Below are 21,195 nucleotides of genomic sequence, written 5' to 3'. Positions count from 1 at the left end.
AAAGACAAGGTTTTGGGGAAAATATGGAAAACACCCCTAGCCCCACTTTTTGAATTTTGCCCTCATCCATTCATATATTCAGGAGCATGTACTGGGCACTGCTCTGTGCCAGGCACTATTCTAGATGTCTGAGATATAAAAATGGATAAGATGTAATCTTTGCCCTGGAATGTTCACAGTCTTATGAGGGAGACGAACAAGCAAACAGACTGACATAATACAAGGTGGTAGGAGTAATAGTAGCTATTTTCTGGTACGTAAAGGAGAAACAAAAACCCCTAAGAAGCTACAAAACAGGGGTCTCTTCTTTCAGGAGGGCTGAAATCTAATTCATAGATCAAATCCGAGGGAGAAGATCCCCCTGTTGACTTACCGCCTTGGTAAGTCAGGGTTTTATTGGTCTATTTCCAATTTTAAAATCAGAATCATAAAATACTTCAATGTAACACAGTCCCACTGCTATGGAATTATAAGTGGTAATACAAGCATTTGAAGTTTGTCTATCTTCAGTACCTAAAGGAAGATGAATAACCCAGCAGGTGGCAGCAGGGAAACAATTATTTTAGATCTTGATGACAGCAGGGGGTAGAAGGCAGAGGTAAATGCTTGGAGATATTTTCTGGACGTTCAGGTCCTATGTTCTCTTTCGAAGACCCAGAAGACATCCGGATAGAGGATAACCAGGCCCATGTTGGGGGCTGCAATACCTAGGATTTTTCCTCCATTCCTCTTCATTTATTCATTCCATGAATAATTATTGAGCCCCTACTAAGTACAGACTTACGTCATGGGAGGAGCTGGGGATACAAGGGTGAAACACAGTCCTTGCTCTCTAGCAGCTTACAGTCTGTTCAGAGATAGTCAGGTCTTCATATCCCCAACGGGGTTCATAATCTCCAGGGTATTTTGTTAAAATTGAGCGGGGTTAGTACGAAGACTAGACTAGAATGGGGAATTTCTCTGAGTCTCCATGCCCTTTGGAGCATAGGTAACTGAGAGAGACTAAGGGCCTGGATCACAGGAAGATTGTGTTAGGTTTCTGATCGCCTTCCGTTGCCCTTTTGGACAGCTCTTTATTCCTATCCATTTATCAAATAAATGGACATTATTCGTTCATTTATCAAATATTTACTCAACTCAATCACTGTGCCCAGTATTGCGTTTGAGGCAAAGTGTAGATCTGTTTCGAATGTCATTCAGAGGAAGGCAAGCCATGCACGCATGTTAAACTAAATGGTAAACAAGGCAGTAAAGCCGGAAGAATACTTGGTGGAATGTGTTTTGTGATATTCGACTGTTTAACGTCTTTGACTTGACACCGGCGCTTCTATCGGGAGTTCTTCCTGGGCTGTGAACTGAAAGGGTCAGCCCCGCGTACTCAGATCCCCTGCTCAGACTTCGCAACCTAGTCTCGTCAAAGAGTCGAACGTAGATTGACTCACCGAGGCACCGTAGACAGGGGCGCGCCGTCTTCGACCCTTGGATTTGTTAGGGCGCGACGGACCCGCGTCATGTGACCAGGATCAGCCTCCTGATTGGCTTGATTTCTCTGGGGCCCTCCCTCCTCCCCTATTGGATGGGATGGGCCGCGGAGAAGGTTGGGCGCATGCGCGATGCCTGAATTGCTTTGGCCACCGGGAGTGGAGCGGTGGGGTTGGGCGATAAACTGGCTGTGGCTAGGGAGGAGGGGGAGGGGCCACTCGCTCCGCTGGGACTTCTCACTCTCCACCTTGTTCTTTTAGGTGTGGTTTGGTCCGGACGCGGGGTCCCGGCAGCTGGCTTGAGCTTCCTCTGTTGTGAAGGGGGAAAGTAGCTCCCGCGGAAAGCGGTTAAAGTTGCGGAGAGGGTGCGAGACGAGAGTTCTCCCCCATGCCCGCTGAATGGTGCGGCCCTGAGTTGGTCCCGGAGCCGGCGCGACGTATCTGAGAGAGGGGGCGGGGAGGCGGCCCGGAGAACGCGGGTTCTGTGAAGAGACGTGGGGAAGATTCGACTCCGAGAAGAGGAAGAGGATTCAAAAGGAGCGAGGCCGCTGAGGGGGAGGGGGCTGCCAAGATGGCGTCGGCCTCCTCTGGGTCGTCGGCGGTTGGGTTTTCATCCGCGGATTCCGGGGTCCCTCCCTGCACCTCGTCTTCAGGTAATCAGGGCGGAGCGTGGGCTGGGGGCTGTTGACAGCTGTGCGATGGGGGGAAGAGCGAGACCCAGGAAGGGCACCTGTAGTTGGGGATGTCCGAGTCGTTGCCGGTAAGGAGGACAGAGGACTAGGCTTTTCTAGCTTTCTGAGCTGGCAGGGGGAGTGTGAGGAAAGGATGGATTTGACTGAGAAAAGGGAAGCTGTCAGGAACATTGGCTGGCTTCGAGGAGACCGGGTTGAGGGCTTTGAAGGAGTAGGGTCAGGAAGGGATGGAGATTGACGGTGGGGGTAGGAAGGCAACAGAAAGGGAACCGAAGGGAGTAGAGAAAAGTAGAGTAAATGGAGGCTTCGTAAGTAGGGAGGAATTACGTAGTGTGAGAGGCAGGTAGAATCCAAGTTAATTGCGGGATTAATTGGATGAAACTGTGGAAGAGAAGCCATGGGACTTAAAAGGTATGGAAGCGTTATGGGACGCTTTCCATTGCTGGGGAGTTAGGGAATTGTGGATTTTGTTGGGGGTGGGAGTTATTGGAGCCGTCTTTTTAGTCACACCTTCCCCTAATGCGTCATTCCTTCTCACTTCGTGCCCCCGCCCCCAAACACGCGTGCGCTCGCACAGATAAACGTACAATTTTATCAAACATTCTCCTTTGGAGACTCCCATCTCTAGACTGCCCAACTTTGGGAAGGAATGGGAGGTTTTGAAGAAAACCTGAGGAATGTGGGAAATCAGGGCTAAAAGACCCTGAAAACAGATGGAGAAGGCGGAACGGTGGCGTCTCGAATTGCAGTAAAGGTTGAGGGAGGTGATGCTGGGAATTAGGCCTGAGAAGGATGGGGTGGGGGTGGCCCTCAGTGCTGTGGCGAATATTGCATAATAGGAAATGGACTGGAGGAATGATTAGGCACGACATTGGCACTTGGAGAAGGGAGCCAGGGAATACAGCTCAAAGTGGTTAGAAACTATTGAAGATTGAGGAGGGCTGAGGAGCCCACAAGAAAAGCAACAGATTGTGTGTAGGAGGGAAAATGTGTGGTGTTGGGGTTTGTGTGTGTGGGGGGGGTAGTTTGAGTCAGAAACTGTTCTAGAACTTCCATCAGAAATGTCTGGGGTTCCACAGTGACTGTTGCCTCTACACTGTGGACAGGAGAGGCTGCCACATGATGGATGCTTTACCTGAGACATTGACATTTCCTTAGGCCTGGGATTGCATCCTTCCCATTTTGAGTTGACTAAATAGAGGGTTCCACCTTTCATATTCCAGTTCAGATGAGCAAATACTTGGTCACAAATATCTTTTTCCAAACTGCAGTTTTATTTATGTACATCTATTTTTAGTTTCTTGAGAGGTGATTTTTACCTTTCCTATAAAGGATTAGCAGGCCAGAACAACTCATGTTGCATTCTAAATGTGAAGAAGGATAAAGTTAAAATGATAGTGTTTTTAATATAGTAGCTCCTCAATTTAAAGCCTCTTCTCCCGCTCCCCCAGTGCTGAAAGAAGAATGGTTGTGTACAGTCGTTAAGCAGACTTAACTATCAAATCAGGTATTAGAAACCAGGTTGATCTTTTTTTTTTTAAATTAATTTATTTTTTATTTTCGGCTGCCTTGGGTCTTTGTTGCTGCGCTCGGGCTTTCTCTAGTTGCGGCCTGCGGGGGCTAGTCTTCGTTGCAGTGCCCGGGCTTCTCATTGCGGTGGCTTCTCGTTGCAGAGCATGGGCTCTAGGCGCACGGGCTTCGGTAGTTGTGGCTCCTGGGCTCTAGAGCGCAGACTCAGTAGTTGTGGCACACGGGCTTAGTTGCTTCGCGGCATGTGGGATCTTCCTGGACCAGGGCTCGAACCCTTGTCCCCTGCATTGGCAGGCGGATTCTTAATCACTGCGCCACCAGGGAAGTCCTACTATCTATTTAAGATGTCACTATTTGATATTTTTGTATGTTTTTATATTTTCTGCCAGATCCGAGGACTAGCAAGATGTAATTCAGATTGAATAAATGTTTTTTGCTATTGTGTTTTCACCAGAAAATCAAATATCAGATTTTAGTGGACATTACAGCTCCTTGGCTTTACTGTGTTCATATGTGAAGTCAAGATATATAAAAATGGCTAAAAATAAATAGCTTAGATTCCTTTTTTTACTTTCGTTTCTTAACACCGTCCTTTTCTGCTTCTTTGGCAAATACTGAAATGGATTAAGAAAAATGCTCATAAATATTTCTGAAAACATGGGATTATCTGTGTGCAGATAAGCATTGTTGACTTTTTGTTGTATCTGCATGTTCACTTAGGTTTTGGCTTACTGAATTTAATTTAATAGAATATTTCATTTCAGGGATATGTTTTTGAAGAGGATGTTTGATTCTGATGCAAAAAAAGCTACTGAGAATGTGTTTTATTTGTGATTGGAGGGGAGTGGTGCTCTGTCGGGATGGTACCAGGGGAATTAAGACATTGGCAGGAATAAACAATGGTTTATGATTTCCTAAATTGTTAAAGGCTAGCTTTGTAGAAATTCAAGGTAGGACTGTGTGTGTTTGTGTTTTAATCATCCTAAAACCAAGTTACTGTCCTTAGGTGTTTAGCTGAACTCAAATATTGGTGAAACTGAAATCCTAAAGGCAAGATTCTCTGGCAGTGTTGAAAGTGGATACAAAATAAGAATGTCAGGATTCAGGGACAGATTGATGTTTTAGATAAGTCACTCATAACCTTTGGAGGCTCAAAATCTTTTGGCATTCAAATTAGGAAGGACAGGTAATTTAGAACGGTTGTTCCCTGCCAGTATTAAACCCCTGTCTATATTATTTCACCATTAAGTGAGAGCTGGTCTTTTAAGCTGCTGACAAGTGAAATACAGAAGGTAGAGCAAAGCATTCGCTCTGAGAGATATGTGAGAGATGTCTGAGAGATCTTTTCCCATTGGAGTGATTACCATGTTTGGATTTGTGGGAGGGAGGCAATTATAAATGAATATCAGTTTACAGCAGCCATTATCATGTGCTTGTTCTTAAACTTTGGTTAAGAAAAGGTGATGCAGTTTGCTGTCTGCTGTTGCATGTGTTAAAGGAAATGTATTCCCTCTCTTCCTTTCCCTCCTATCCTCATTATTTGGACAGTGGCACCACTTAAAAAATAAAATCAGCCCTGATAAGGTGCTGTTGACAGTGCGACCATCTGTCACACCAGTGTAGGAGAGCCCCCCGTCTGCAATTTGACTAGTCCATCAAGAGTTTGAAATTCAGCCACTTGAGTCCCCTTTTTACCACCAGGAAGGGAGTGAAGAGTTTCTGTTTTGGAGACTTGATTTGAAGTTAGTGGAGGAGTTAAAAAGTAAAGTTAGAGTGTTGAGGTGTCCTTTGCTCCCCTGAAATAAGAGCTGTGTGATAAAATCATGTGTGACTCCCCTAAGAAAAAGCTCTTGAAACCTTAGAAGATCATGAACCTATAGCTCCTTTTGCTTCAGACCAGAACATTTCTGAAATTGTCACACATCACCAAATGATTTTATCATGAGCACAAATAAATGATTTGGAGGTAACTTTTACAGCTCCTTTCCTGACTTTCCCTTAACTAGTGAGGGAGACCCTGGAAGACACAGGAGAGAAGATTTTTGCTTGGAACTTTTGTAGTAGAGCCAGTCTTATCAGTCCTTGATTCTGGTGGCTTTGTTCTTCTTAGCAGAGCTCCACAAGTAAATAAATGTATGCTGTAATCTGATAACTCCAAATGGTAGGGGTTTTTTGTCTGTGTTCTTTGGTACAGTGTAGGCCATTTGCAGACTGATCTCTTTCCTTTCAATTCTTCCATACTAGTGAAAAATAAAGCAACTTAAGCCACTTTATTGGAGTGAGAAACTGAAATTTGGAAAGGTAAAGATAGAACAGAATGCCATGTAGGCAGAATATCACCAGGTTCCGTTTTGATTGGTATTTTATAAGTAGGGAGAGATTTTTCTTTTTGCTTTCTCCGCAGAGGGTTTACACCCACCTACCCCCTCCTTTTTTCTTTTGTCCCCTTGGTAGTTTCTGCCGGAAAACTGACATTAGAATGTCATTGTTTTTAATTATCCATTTATTTCTGCCATGGCTGCTCAAGCCCACTGTCAATTATATAGACTTATTAGGTATCCAGTATCTGATATTAATTGGTAATGTGTACTTATACGTTAGCTTTGAATATCAAAATACATATTATGTTTTGTTTGTTAATTTCTGTGTGCTGTTCTGGTTTGATATAAAACTGTTCTGATTAATAACTTTGCTTAAATATGTGCTAGCTACTAGCTGTTAAATATTTTATCAGTCTATTTTTCTTTGATAATAAATAATGGAAACTATAGCCTGTGAAGTGAACAACAGCGATAACACCAGGCCAAATTCAGAACTGGGGAGAAGGAAAGTGTGTGGGGGTATTTTGTCCTTTAAACTGGATATTTTCTTTCCTAGAATTTTGGGATATTCTTACTTGACATGAAGAAAGCAAAAAGACCAAAGTTGTCAGTTTCTTCTCTCTCCTTTTTACTGGGTGTATCCTCTTGATCAAGGATACAAGTATGCTTCAGGAAGTATGCTGTTTCTGATAGCTCAGCAGAGAGAATTTCTGTTTCTCTGTGTTCCAAACCCCAGCCCATCATTCAGTCTCAAAGAGAGAGTGTTTGGACTGATGGTGTTTCCTAGAGGAAACCCCTTCCTAGTTCATTTCCCCTGTTGCCCTTCACTTCTCCACCCTTTCCTATCAAAAGAGAACATTGTTTAGTTTGTACATATGTGTTGGTTCTGTTTCATTCATATCTCCTATGAGCTTCTGTTGTTTCTTTTACTGTTGTTTTGTTTGAAGTGAACTTTTTTCCCTCAACCCCTCCATCTTTTTTTTTTTTTTTTTTTTTTTTGCGGTACGCGGGCCTCTCACTATTGTGGCCTCTCCTGCTACGGAGCACAGGCTCCGGACGCGCAGGCTCAGCGGCCATGGCTCACGGGCCCCGCCGCTCCACGGCATGTGGAATCTTCCCGGACCAGGGCACGAACCCGTGTCCCCTGCATTGGCAGGCGGACTCCCACCCACTGCGCCACCAGGGAAGCCCCCCCCTCCATCTTTTTAAACTTTGTTACTGATCATTTTTCTTTCTCCTCCTGTGAAATTAGTCTGTTTGTTTTTAATGGCTGTATACAATATGTATTAATTTTTAAATATCTGATTCCCAAAAAGTCACCTTATTGTTGGAGTCTGAAGAAGACTGGTAAAAAGAGAGAGAAGGGCAGATTCCTTGTAGGGAGTTCCATATATCTTATTATTTGCTTTGTGTACTAAACTGAGCAATATGGAGTTAACCAAGAATAAGCACTATCCCAAAGGATCAGTAATGTTGATGGGGAGTGGGCAAAGGGAAGTTACAGGAAGAGAATGGGAAGAGGTTTTTTTTTTTTATTTTAAGGATATATAAATAGCTTAGAGTATATTAACTTTTCTGTGCACAGTGTAGGTAAACATCCCTGGTAAACTCCCAAGTTGTCATTGACAAGAACCTGTATAAAAGGGATGGCAGAGAAGGAGCTTGGCCGTATCTCTTATTTTCTTGCATTAGTGTCTGGGAGGTGATTGAAGTGCATTGTTGAGGTAATTTATGCTCGTTATGATATCATTTAAGTTACTTTCTCGGCTCAAATATGTACATTCTAAGCCAGCAATATCCACTGCTTTTTTTCAAGATAGAACCAGGTTTGGAAATAGAATTGGGAGGTGGTGATCTGCCAGAAATCTCAACTGCTTCTTCGCTGTGGGTTGGCTTATCCAGGAGACTCGGGTCTTTTAAAGAAGGACTCAGATTTTTTCACAAATTTCAATCAATTTTACTGCTAAGAGATACATATTTGAGGCCTGAGAACCATGAAATTTGGCTTATAGAACTAGAAGCAAAAATTACCACTAGGGCTTCCCTGGTAGTGCAGTGGTTATGAATCGCCTTCTAGTGCAGGGGACCCGGGTTCTAGCCCTGGTCCGGGAAGATCCCACATGCCACGGAGCAACTAAGCCCGTGCGCCACAACTACTGAGCCTGCGCTCTAGAGCCCGCGAGCCCCAACTACTGGGCCTGCGTGCCATAACTACTGAAGCCTGTGCACCTAGAGCCCGTGCTCTGCAACAAGCACTGCAATGCGAAGCCCACGCACCACAATGAACAGTAGCCCACACAGTAGCACCACAACTAGAGAAAGCCCGCATGCAGCAATGAAGACCCAACGCAGCCAAAAATAAATAAATTAAAAAAAAATTATCACTAGAGGGAAGTGTAGAGATATTTTAATTTAACACTCTCATTTTACAAATTAGGAAAGTGAGATTCAAAGACATTGTTAATAGTGGCAAAGACTTTGCATAAAGTCTGTATGTTGTCAAGATGGGTCTTAATAAATTTGCAGCTCATTCTTGCTACTTACTTAGTTGGCTCTTAGCTGACCAGGTTGGCTCTCAGCTGACCCCAGGACTGGTAGATCAAACTGCTTTTGAGCTTTTGTTTCTAAGAGCATCCTTGCCTTTCTCATTTTTTCTAGAAGATCCTTAGGAAAAACTGACACCTGCTAGGAAACAAAATTTAGCTCTTCTCTAAGATGTGGCTTGGGGCTTCCCTGGTGGCGCAGTGGTTGAGAGTCCGCCTGCTGATGCAGGGGACGCGGGTTCGTGCCCTGGTCCAGGAAGATCCCACATGCCGCGGAGCGGCTGGGCCCGTGAGCCATGGCCGCTGAGCCTGCGCGTCCGGAGCCTGTGCTCCGCAACGGGAGAGGCCACAGCAGGGAGAGGCCTGCGTACCTCAAAAAAAAAAAAAAAAAAAGAGAGATGTGGCTTGGTTTTCTTAATTGGCTTGGTTTAGTTCTTATTGAGGGCATAGTAATAGTGCCTTTTTAAAATTTCCTTTTAACATTATCTCTTAGAGCTTTGTGCTCAGCAGTACTTCTCATTAGGTAGGCTGACACGTCAGACATATTTGTGAGTATTTTCATTTGGATAACATATTATGCCTCCTACATGCAGTGGTATAATTAAAATTCAGTATTTCAAGTTAAAGAGGACCAGAGAGCTTGTTTGAGATAGTCCAGCAAACAACTGGGCTGATGGCTTTTGTTTTTTTGTGCAGGTTTTTGCTTTTGCTCTTTTTTTTTTTCTTTTGAAATCTCTGGCGCTCAATATTATCAACCAAGAGACCCCCTAAGAATTAGCATTTTGCTTCCAAAAAGCCTGCTTGTCTCTTTCTGCTTTATGTAGGAATTACTGACACATTTTTGTAGTAGTATTGGTAGGTCTCTGGAATTGCTTCTCTATGACCTGTTCGGGCAAAACTCGTCTGAGCAATGCACATCCGGCCAACTTCTAGCCTCCCGAAATTATATGAGTACTTCAAACATTGAAGTCAGTCACAGACTGCCTCTTAGTTTCTCATCTGGTAGATGATGTCATCTCATCTCCGACGGAAATGCTTCTGCTCTGAAAGCACTGGGAGAGGCTCTGGTATTAAGGCCAACTCTGTTTTGTTCCACACACTGAGAGCAGGGCGGGGGAGGGGAACAACAACTCATATTTTGGAGCTATTTACTGTCTGAAAATATCTTTGTTTCAATTATCTCCTCTTTTAAGGCCTTGGGTACCTTTTTCATCACAAACACAATTTAGGGTGGGGCCAAGGACCAAAATGGAGTGCTTCCTTGAGACCAGTACAGAGTTACTCAGAAAAATTTTCTGTGACATGGTATGATGATTCAACTTTGTATTTTAGCAGGAATTGATTGGGTTGTTTCCACTTAGGCACTTGACTTGGCTAGTTCAGCTGTTGTGAAATTACTTAGTAACATTAAAGATTTCTCAGCTAATTTTCATAATTTTGAGGCTCGATCTTTATTTTTCAAGTATCCAGGAGATCTGCTGAAATTAGGTATACATGTTTTATAGGAGAAAATTGATATTCTGAAGGATATGAAAGGTAAATTCTTCAGAGAGAACCTCTTATCCTATGTGCTGATATAGGTTTGTTTCAGGTTGTATAGGCATCTCAAAGTAATAATTAATAAAGAATGGGAGGGAATGTATAGGAGTCATGCTTATTTGTGGCTTGGAATTGTCAGCAGCTTTCTAGACATCTTTTCACATTTTTCCTCTATCTCTGCAGCATCATCATATGTTGTAATGAGCTTGAGTTAATGTGTGGGGAGGGGATTGATGGTGGTATGTGTGGGACTGTTGAGCACTAGTTTACTGGGAAAAATGGTTATAAAAAAGATAATAAAGCCATTCCCGTGTATCTCTTTCCTTTAATTGTTAAATTATCTAATTATTTGTTACAGAAAATTTATATAGATAAGGAAAAATAGAAACTTAAACTTACAATATCAACTTAATCCCACTATCCAGTATAGTCGTATTTTAACATTCTGGTATATAATCTTTTGGACGTTTTCTATGTATATAAATACATGTGACTTTATAGGTAAGTGTTTTAGAAAAATATTGCATTATGTAATTTTTTACCTTTTTCCATTCAGCAATTTATTGTGACATCCTATCCATAAAAATAATGGATTTTATCCTACACATAAAAATAATGGTTGTATACTAGTCCATTTTATGACTGCACTACAACTTATGTCACCTATATTGTTCATTTAGATTCTTTCCCATTATATCTACCCAATTATAGTTATTATGTACAATGCTACAATAAATATCTTTGTATATATGTCTTTGTCCACTTGACTATTTCCTTAGGATAAATTCTCACTTCTGGGACAAATGGTACATATTTGTTTTTAAGGCTTTTTGCTAGATATTACCAAATTGCCCTCACAAGTGGAAGACCGTCAAATAAAATGTATACACAGTCTTTTTTAAAAGGATAGAAGCCTGCATGCAAGGAGCTTTATACCTGAAAATTTTTGGCCCATCTGAAATCACTCCAGTGTGAAATTGTTTGGGTTGCAAGTTTTGTGATCACTCCTGGAATTTTTCTTTTTTTCTTTTTCCCTGGAATTTTTCTGCCTGAGCTTCTCCTTCTGTCTCTTTTTTTGACATTTACCTAGAACTGCAGAAAATCATCTAACATTTCCCAGTATGGTACTGGGGGTCATCAGGTCAGGTCCTGTTAATAATTTTAAACTTTAGCATTGTTGTGTGTTTTTTGTTTGTTTGTTTTTTTAATGTGCTTATTCTGCTGTTAAGCAGGTAGAACCCCAGAAGTAAGTGATAATTTTCTGTTTTTCCTCGTTTAGGTTTCAACTTTCTGTGCTGTGGGGTCAACCGTAAGAGAGGTAGAACTGATGTGTATTTGTGCTGAAGAAGCATGAGTCCTTGTAGTTACTAGCAGCCAACTCCTCTTCCCCATAACAATTGCAGACTCTTTTTTAGTAGTAGTGCATGGCCTTCTGAGAAGGCTGTGGATGTCTTGCAAGCATTATTTCACTTTAGCTCCCATTTCCCTCTGTCCTCTCCAAAAAAGATGCTGTCTTAACCCAGAAACTTCTTTTCTCACAGTTCCACAGTATGAAATGAATCCGTTCACTATCTTTTGTCTCCCTCAAAGTCTTCCCATAACTCCATTTCCTTTTGTTTCAGTAAATGAGTCTCTTTTCCTTTTCCCTTTCTGTTGTACCTCTTATTTCCCCTGACCCTTCCCATCCTGTAGATGGGGTTTCATAATTCACAATGATAGTAGTAATAATTGCTAGTATTTATAGAGCATTTATTACATGTTAGGTGCTATACAGGACTTATTTAATTCTCATAACAACCCTATGAAATACATGTTATTATATGTCCATTTTATGGATGAGGTAACCAAGGCCTAGAGCATTTTAACCAACTTGTCCAAAGTTACCTAATTAGTAAATGGTAGATCTAGTATTCAAATCTAGCCAACCTAGGTGTTCTGATTTCAGAGCCCACATTCCTACCCACTATACCTTATTGCTCTCTCACTAATCTGAAAGGCTGTTTGTGAACTAACTTGACTTTAAACCAGGTTAAATATTTGTTGTTCAACAAAAGAATAGTGCAGAAGGGAACTTCCCCTTCTGACTTTAGCTGTCCTAAAAAAGCAACAAAATTCTGAGCTCCTCCATGCATAATATGTGGAGTTATTTTTTTAAATTAATTTATTTATTTTTGCTGTGTTGGGTCTTCGTTTCTGTGTGTGGGGTTTCTCTAGTTGTGGCAAGCGGGGGCCACTCTTCATCGCGGTGCGCGGGCCTCTCACTATCTCGACCTCTCTTGTTGCGGAGCACAGGCTCCAGACGCGCAGGCTCAGTAATTGTGGCTCACGGGCCTAGTTGCTCCGCGGTATATGGGATCCTCCCAGACCAGGGCTCGAACCTGTGTCCCCTGCATTGGCAGACAGATTCTCAACCACTGCGCCACCAGGGAAGCCCTATGTGGAGTTATTGATCATACTTTAAGAAAATATTTTAGAAGTTAATGTGGATTTTTGCCAAGGATTGGTGACTGATTCTGCAGTCAATTCCAAGATCACTGAAACAGGAGTGCCCATCAGATGCCCTCTTTTTGTCGTTGCAAATTCAATGATCATAACCCTTATGCTTTTAATCAGAGCAAGACATGGTTCCACTTATACCAAAAAGAAAACTCCAATCTGAGATGAATTAAAAACTTTTTCTCTCTCTCTCTCTGCTAAAGTTGTTCATGTCTTATTACAAAGACAAAAAGATACTTTCTACTGCTAGTGAGGACCTTAACATCTGTGAAACTGCTCTTTCAAGTATCAGACTTGAAAGATAGCTTCTGCTCCTCTAGAATACTGGCATTGTCTGATTCAGAACAAGGATAATCTCACTAAAAGAAATGAAAGATACTTTCCTACTGTTTTTGCCAGTGACATTGATGACTGTTGCTGGAGGAAGAGTGTTGTTATTCATTTCATTGAGAGGAACTGAAGGAGGAGGTCTCTGCTCTTAATCCTCTTATCAGTGAAAATGGAAGGGAAGGGAACACCTCAAGGGAAGAAAATATATGTTCATGTTGTCCATTAGCAATTCTGAGATTTATTTAGTTTGTAAAAGTATTCTAGTTCCCTTGGTTTCTTGTCCTACCTAGACTCCAAGTGGCCAGGAAATTGTAAACAAAAGATAGATTAGAAGAAAGAGAGTTGAACTGGGGCTTAGGAATATGGATTCCAGTTCTGGCTCTGTCACTGCCTTTGCTCTGTGATTTTGAGCACATCCCTTATGCTCTGTACTTTTACTTATAAATAAGATTAGATTAAAATCTCAAAGGCCCTTGCTGAATGATTTTTTTTTCTTAATATAAATTGTTATTGATTTGTTTGCTTGAAAATGGGCAAGTAGGTTCATATGTGGCTGAAGGAACTAAGTTCTCAACTTGTTCTATTTAAAAATCAACTTTCATTTAATGTCTATAAATTTCAGCCAGATTGAACCTGCTCTGGTCAGAATTTTTTAAAAATTCCCAAAGTGAGTACACCCTTGCTCCTCTAGGTCTTTTATTTACTAATATTTTTGGTGAACAACAAGCCAGTCTTTTTTTAGTAAATATGTAATTGAGTACAGTTTTGTACCTTGATTCTTGGTAATGTCCTCTAGGTCTTTTACATTTCCATCTTTCTGCAGAAGAACTAGGGCTTGAAATCACCATGGTTGGTTCTATATCATCTATTGAGCCACTCAGAATTAAGTTATTTGAACCATTATTTTTCTGATGCAGCCTATTTGTCATGGCTTTATTTTTTGCTTCCAGTAGAGCAACATTAGCTGGTTGTTTAGAATGCTTCTTGGTCTAGGGCCTGTTAATAAGTAGGAGTTACATAGTCATGAAGGAAACAAACTATGGAAACGTTTTTCCCTGAGGAAGAGGAAATTTAACATTGGAACTCTGCCCTATACTCAGTTTCCCCACCCAAAAAGAGGATGATACATATGGATCGTGGATATGGGGATTATAAGATGATAGTATATACTTATCAGAGATCATTTTTCAGACAGATGCTAGAAAACAAACTTTCTGTTGAATAACATTCTAGTCTTATCCATAAGGATGAATCTCGTTCTCCTTAAACATTGGCTGGATGGCATTGCTAAGCCGGGTGTTGCCATGCTGAGTTGGTATTCTTTTCTTTTCTCTCTTTTTTTCCCTCACTTTTCCTCCCCCCTCCGTCCACCTCCCCCCTCTTCCTCCATTTCTGCTCCTCCTCTTCCTTCTGAAGAGATCTTGATTAGGAGATGAACAGGTACAGTGCTGGTGACTCTTCAGTCTCAGTAGGCAGTTTCTCATTGGCAGAGCCTTGGGCCAAATGGTCAAGCCTTAGCAGATAGTACCTGGTTCCCTGAAATATCACTGCTCTTCATTGGGTTTCTTCTGGACCAAGCTGGGTGTTAACAGCAACATTGATAAAATTCTCCAGTTATTTTTCTATTCCTGTCCATTCTTCTCTGGGAGGTTGGAGCTCTGACCTGTGCCCTAGGGGCAAAACTTCAGACAAGGAAGAGAGTAAGTCTTGGGTCCCAATTCTCCTCCCCGTGTTACTTGTTCTGATTATTATTTAGACCCCAGTATCCATCCAACTGCTTCAGCTATAGTGTTCTTGGGATTAATCCAAGCTTTGCAGTTGCAGATAGCTAAGTAGTTGGCACCATATTCCACTGAGTGAAGTCCTCCCACCCTCATTCTGGGTACTTTGTAAGGGTGTAGCAGCCCTAGAGCTATGTGTTTGTGTGATAAAACTAGGAAAGGTAGCAAAGTAGAACTTTTTAGGGAGTAAGAAAGCCCCAGACCGGGCTTCCCTGGTGGCGCAGTGGTTGAGAGTCCGCCTGCCGATGCAGCGGACGCAGGTTCGTGCCCCGGTCCGGGAAGATCCCATGTGCTGTGGAGCGGCTGGGCCTGTGAGCCATGGCCACTGAGGCTGTGCATCTGGAGCCTGTGCTCCGCAACGGGAGAGGCCCGCGTACCACAAAAAAAAAAAAAAAGAAAGAAAGCCCCAGACCTACTCTCTGCCTTGAAAATCACTTACCTGCTTTTTTTTCTCCATTGTTTAACTTGGTCCATTGACTCCTTGCATGCAGAAGAGGTTGTGTTCTAGGAGAGACTGTCAGCCTAGGACTGGATGTTGGCTCTTGGTTCTGCCAGCTCCCTCCAAACCCCTTCCTCTGGGGTAAAAGAGGAAGGGATAAGCCAGGTACTGACCAAGAAGTCCAGAATCAGTGTTGTCTTCTCAACTGAAAGCATACTGATTTCCTTATTGAGACTTACTAATTCTACAGTTGCCTGTACACTTGCACAAGGTTATGTTGGGGGGGAGGTGGAGGCTGAGGGTTTGGGGAGGAGCCAAGAACTTTGAGGTGCTAATTAGAATTTCATATAGGTCTAGGTAATTGAACATTAAACCTTCCTGGGGGCCCAGCTTTACTCTTGCATTAGAAATCACATATGGGCGCAGCGGCGCAGTGGTTAAGAATCTGCCCGCCAGTGCAGGGGACACGTGTTCAATCCCTGGTTCAGGAAGATCCCACATGCTGTGGAGCAACTAAGCCCGTGCGCCACAATTGCTGCGCCTGTGCTCTAGAGCCCGCAAGCTACAACTACTGAGCCTGTGTGCCACAACTGCTGAAGCCTGCGTGCCTAGAGCCTGTGCTCTGCAACACGGGAAGCCACCACAAAGAGAAGCATGTTCACCGCGACGAAGAGTAGCCCCTGCTCGCTGCAATGAGAGAAAGCCTGCACGCAGTAACGAAGACCCAACACAGCCTAAATAAATAAAATAGATTTTTAAAAAATTAAAATAAAAAGAAACCGTCTTGCACCGTCTGTGGTCTCTTTAAAAAAAAAAATTCACATATGACAACATATTTGTATAGCACGTCGCAGTCCATGAAGTACTTTGATTTAGTTTATCCTTTTTTGGGCTGTGTTGGGTGGGTCTTAGTTGCGGCACGCAGGATCTTTCATTGCAGCGCGCGGGCTTCTCTCTAGTTGTGGCACCCTGGCTCCAGAGCGTGCGGGCTCAGTAGTCGCAGCACACGGGCTTAGTTGCCCCACGGCATGTGGGATCTTAGTTCCTTGACCAGGGATTGAACCAGCATCCCTGCATTGCAAGACGGATTCTTTTTTTTTTTTTTTTAATGCGGTACGCGGGCCTCTCACAGTTATGGCCTCTCCCGTTGCGGAGCACAGGCTCAGCGGCATGGCTCACGGGCCCAGCAGCTCCGCGGCATGTGGGATCTTCCCGGACCAGGGCATGAACCCATGTCCCCTGCATCGGCAGGCGGACTCTCAACCACTGCGCCACCAGGGAAGCCCTGCAAGACGGATTCTTAACCACTGGACCACCAGGGAAGTCCCTGATTTAGTTTGTCTTATCTGATCTTTACATAAACCTTCTAATAAGGTTCCTCTTTTTTTAGTTAAATATAGAGAACAGTTTACCTGATGTAACAGGGATTTGAATCCAGGTCTTCTGATTTTTAAATAGCTCAGCATGTTGGCTCTTGTGTAAAAGGTTTTAAGTCAGTAACAGTTTTATCATAAATCTGACTCGTCCCGGCTTATTGTTCCTTGGAAGCTTTAGCTTAGGGTTCCAGTTCTAAAATGGTCTTTCACCTACCTGAACTTGACCTGACTGAAGATGAAGCATCCTGCAAAAAGCATAGATTTATTGGGCTCTGCTGTTTTTCTAATTTTCTGGGCCATTTTATGCAGCACATCTTCCTAACAGCTAGATGACATTTCCCTTACCTCCTTTTTTGGGAAGAGGAATGAAAACCATCTGTTCCCCATAGTTTTGCTACTCTGACTCACTATGGGGAAGGAAATTTGCTGCTCTGCTTATTGGTACCAGAAATGCTTAGTCTGTGGCCTTTGTACTACTAAGGTCTACCACAATCTCTTCTCTGAGCCCAGCTATATTCTGAAATTCTTAGCGCCCTTGATCGTTGGTCTTAAACAATAGTAATTAGAGCTTTACCTGATTGCCCTTAAGCCCATCTTGTCTCAAACCTTATATATGGACCAGAACTGGGGTCTTCCTATTCAGGTATTATATTATTGAGGATTCGTCCGAATTGGATTCTTCTTTTTAATTTTCTTAAATATGGCTAATCTTTATTCATTTTGAATTCTTTAGAACTACATCAAAGTAATATATCAGTAGTCTTTGAAGAAAAAAGGCCAACATTCTTCAATATGAAGGGGAGAAAGTTCTGTCTCCCTGTTTCCAATGTGATCATGGATGAAAGTTATAGGGATCGCAGACCCTTAAGAATTGATTTAACCTTTTAGAGTATTTTTCTATAGATAATGGTCTTTTAGTCACTTTCTAAACATATTCTTGAAATCTTTTTCTACATTTAAGTGGATAAAAGTCATAATATTGATGAGATTTAACTACACACTTATCTTACACATCTCCACTGATTATATATTTACTAAGTATACACCAACAAATTCCTGTTGCTTTTACAGCAGAAATCAAGATGAGGATGGAAGGATGTAGAGTCAGGTTCTGCCTGCACTCTGTGCTCTTCCATTTTTTTGACATTGCATTTCCCCATCCTTAGCCTCCTCATCTCCATAGATCAACTCTTTTTTTTAAAATTGAAGAATAGTTGATTTATAATAATATATTAGTTTTAGATGTACAATGTAGTTCAATATTTTTACAGATAATATTCCATTTAAAGTTATTACACAATAATGGCTATATTTCACTGTGCTGTACAATATATCCTTGTTGCTTATTTATTTTATACACAGTAGTTTGTGTCTCTTAATCCCCTACCCCTAGCTTGTCCCTCCCCGCTTTTCCCTCCCCACTGGTAACCACTAGTTTTTTCTCTCTGTGGGTCTGTTTCTGTTTTATTATATACATTGATCGGTTTTATTTTTTAGATTTCACATATAAGTGATAACATAGGGTATTTGTTTTTCTCTGACTTATTTCACTAAGCATAATAACCTCTAGAGACATCCACGTTGTTGCAAATGGCAGAATTTCATTCTTTTCTATGACTGAGTAATATTCCATTTGCATAAATATGTATATGTATACACACACATACACAGACACACCACAGCTTCTTTATCCATTCATCTGTTGATGGACACTTAGGTTGCTTCCATATCTTGGCTACTGTAAATAAAGCTTCCATAGACCAACTCTTTACCTTTTTTCTGAAATAATTAGTAGAAGTGTAAAGCACCATAGATATGCTCTAAGAGTACCTACCCTTTTAGCTCTACAGGAAAAATTATTAATCAAGCCCAGGTTGTCCAATAAGTCTTCGTATCTCTTATGCCCTTTCTCTTTCAGCCATGGTATCAAATGAGACCCTCTGGCTCTGATGGTTAAATGTATCAAGAACAGATATATTTCCTAGAGAAAATATGAACACTTGTGTAAGAAAAAGGACTAGAATGAGAACAGAATATGCATAAGGGCTCTGTGAGTATGGAGGAGGAAAAAGAAGGGACGTTTAAAATCCCTATCCAAAAGGATCTGTTATCAATGAGCAAGAGGCAGGAGCTCATTGTCAGGTTTAGTGTGACTCAAATCCTGATTGTTTCAGTGGGCTTGATAGAGATCATTGTGAGTGTGTGTATATACTTATGGTTGTGTTTGTTTATTTTATTTTTTTCACAGCATCTGGAATCAAGAGACCCATGGCATCTGAGGTGAGTTTTATATGATACAGTGGTTCTAAAACCTTAATTCTGGGATAGAAGGATACCTGTTTATAACATCCTTATTTTCCCCCTACTTGGGTCTTGGAATCTAGATAGGGTTCTCACATCTCTTTGGTAGGCTAGTAATTATACAACTTTACTTTTGTCACAGTTTATTATGAATATTAATAATAGCTCAGATTTATTGAACTTTTTTTTAATGTTTTAAATTTACTTATTTTATTTATTTATTTTTGGATCTGTTGGGTCTTCGTTGCTGTGCGCAGGCTCTCTCTAGTTGCAGCGAGTGGGGGCTACTCCTTGCTGCAGTGCGTGGACTTCTCAATGTGGTGGCCTCTTCCATCACAGAGCACGGGCTCCAGGCGTGGGGGCCTCAGCAGTTGCAGCATGCAGGCTCAGCAGTTGTGGCTCACGGGCTCCAGAGGGCAGGCTCAGCAGTTGTGGCGCACGGGCCCAGTTGTTCCGCGGCTGCAGGATCTTCCTGGACCAGGGCTTGAACCCTGCATTGGCAGGCGGACTCCCAACCACTGCGCCACCAGGGAAGACCCTGAGCCTTTTTTTAATGTACCAAAGAGTAAATAAGGTACCTAAGTGCTCTTTATAGGTATTCTTACTTAATCCTTCAAAGAGCCTCTATGAGTGTAGGTACTGTTGTTATCCATGTTTTATAGATGAAAAAGTGAAGATTAGAGGTTCTATAGCTTGCCCAAGGTCCTGTAATTAATAAGGTTAGGATTCAAAGCTAGTCTGACACTAAAGCTCGTTCTCTTGTTTTGCTGCTAATACCTCCTGACTGCGTAGCTTCAGTGAATGTGGCGAACTTCTTTTAACCGTACTGAAGCTGTTGATATTCTAAGTTTTTCTCTTTTGTGCAGAGTATCTTGTATTTGCTTAATTTTCTTCCCACAGAGTATTTCCCATTCCTCTTTTTACTTCTTGCATCTCTCCTGGGTTTTGTGACGGGACCTCAGAGTGCAGACCATTTTGGCGTAGGATTTTAGGCTTTTTTCTCAGAACATCTTCCAAGATCTGTCAGGTTATATACTGAGGGTTTTCTGGCACTAAGGGTCTTAGCAAGAAGAGTAGAACTTAAATATCAGGCCCTAAGATGGTAACATGCTATTTTCAGTAGTCTTTTTGCCTTCTGGCTTGTTAACTTGAGTATCGACATCATGAAGAATACCTTCATGTCTGTTGTGCTGGCATCTTGGCTGTGGAGAATAGCCTTCTAGCCTCTGCTCCACTGGTTTTACTTCTTCCTTTTTTCAGAGGCTGTGATGTATGTGAGTAGAAAACAAAGCCATACCACGTTCTCAGGAATGTCTTTGAGGCACTGAGGCCCTTTTCTTAGAGGACTCATCTTACTGCCACAGCCTCTTAATACTTGGGCTCGCAGTACTTGCATTTGCCAGTGGCTAGATCATTTCTGCTGGTGAATTCAGTTTGAGCAAATAGTGTTCAGGTTGGGTTGAATATTAGAGGGGTAGTAGTTTCTGAAAGAAAGCTGGGTCTGTGGAGCTCTACTTCTCTCTTGCTTTTGTAAACTGAGGGTCTTTCCTTTTTTCTGGGGCTGCTATTGCTTACTTCCCCTGTTTCTCCTTTTCTTTAATGATAATCATTTTAATTTTCCATATCATCTTTCTGAGAACCAAAGGTGAAATATGTGTCATTTGGAGTTTTCTTTGTGTTCTTTTAGTCAGTTTAGTTCTTTGGGGAGCAACACTATAGCTTTGTGTTTGCATGGGAGGGATCTTCTGAAGATTTTCTAAAACGTTCTTAACCTAAAAAGGGTGTGTTGCATGTTTTGTTTTTTTTGATTTACCATCGTGGTAGCTGTTTCGTGTGTTACATGGGAATCATGTACTAATCTTGACTCTTCTTATTCTAGGTGCCTTATGCCTCTAGCATGCCCATGAAGAAAATAGGCCACCGAGGTGTTGATTCCTCAGGAGAGACAACATATAAAAAGGTGTGTCTGGGTGAAACCCATTCATCTTACTCCAGGAAGGGATAGTTCTGTCTCCTTGATATTATTCTCCACATTCCATCCCATTTCTTGATACGCTAAACCTTTGCACAATAGCCATCATACAACTTGAACTTTTTTATTTTTTATAAATTTAATTAATTTATTTTATTTTTATTTATTTTTGGCTGCGTTGGGTCTTCGTTGCTGTGCGCGGCCTTTCCCTAGTTGCGGCGAGCGGGGGCCACTCTTCCGCTGTGGCGCGTGGGCCTCTCACTGCGGTGGCCTCTCCTGCTGTGGAGCATGGGCTCCAGGCGCATGGGCCCCAGCAGTTGTGGTGCGCGGCTCAGTAGCTGTAGCTCGCGGCTCCAGAGCGCAGGCTTGGTAGCTGTGGCACATGGGCACAGTT

At 42.1% G+C, this 21,195-nt stretch overlaps 1 protein-coding gene across 5 annotated transcripts in view; it reads left to right on the top strand.

Moving 5' to 3' along the window:
• Positions 1 to 1,743: 1,743 nt before the first annotated feature.
• The window catches only part of PIP5K1A (phosphatidylinositol-4-phosphate 5-kinase type 1 alpha), a gene marked incomplete at its 3' end in the record, with an annotated part of 46,536 nt that continues 27,084 nt past the window's right edge, over positions 1,744 to 21,195 (top strand). For all 5 annotated transcript variants that reach the window (XM_082833676.1, XM_082833677.1, XM_082833675.1 and 2 more), the window contains exons 1-3: positions 1,744 to 2,134; positions 18,777 to 18,808; positions 20,709 to 20,789. In XM_082833676.1, coding sequence (XP_082689802.1) covers positions 2,053 to 2,134; positions 18,777 to 18,808; positions 20,709 to 20,789 — 195 coding nt within the window. In that variant the 5' untranslated portion in view covers positions 1,744 to 2,052. The remainder of the gene's footprint in view (positions 2,135 to 18,776; positions 18,809 to 20,708; positions 20,790 to 21,195) is intronic.

Source organism: Leucopleurus acutus (genome assembly GCF_964270905.1).
Source record: "Leucopleurus acutus genome assembly, chromosome: 2".
Classification (NCBI taxonomy): Eukaryota; Metazoa; Chordata; class Mammalia; order Artiodactyla; family Delphinidae; genus Leucopleurus; species Leucopleurus acutus.
This window is presented reverse-complemented; position numbering and strand designations above follow the sequence as displayed.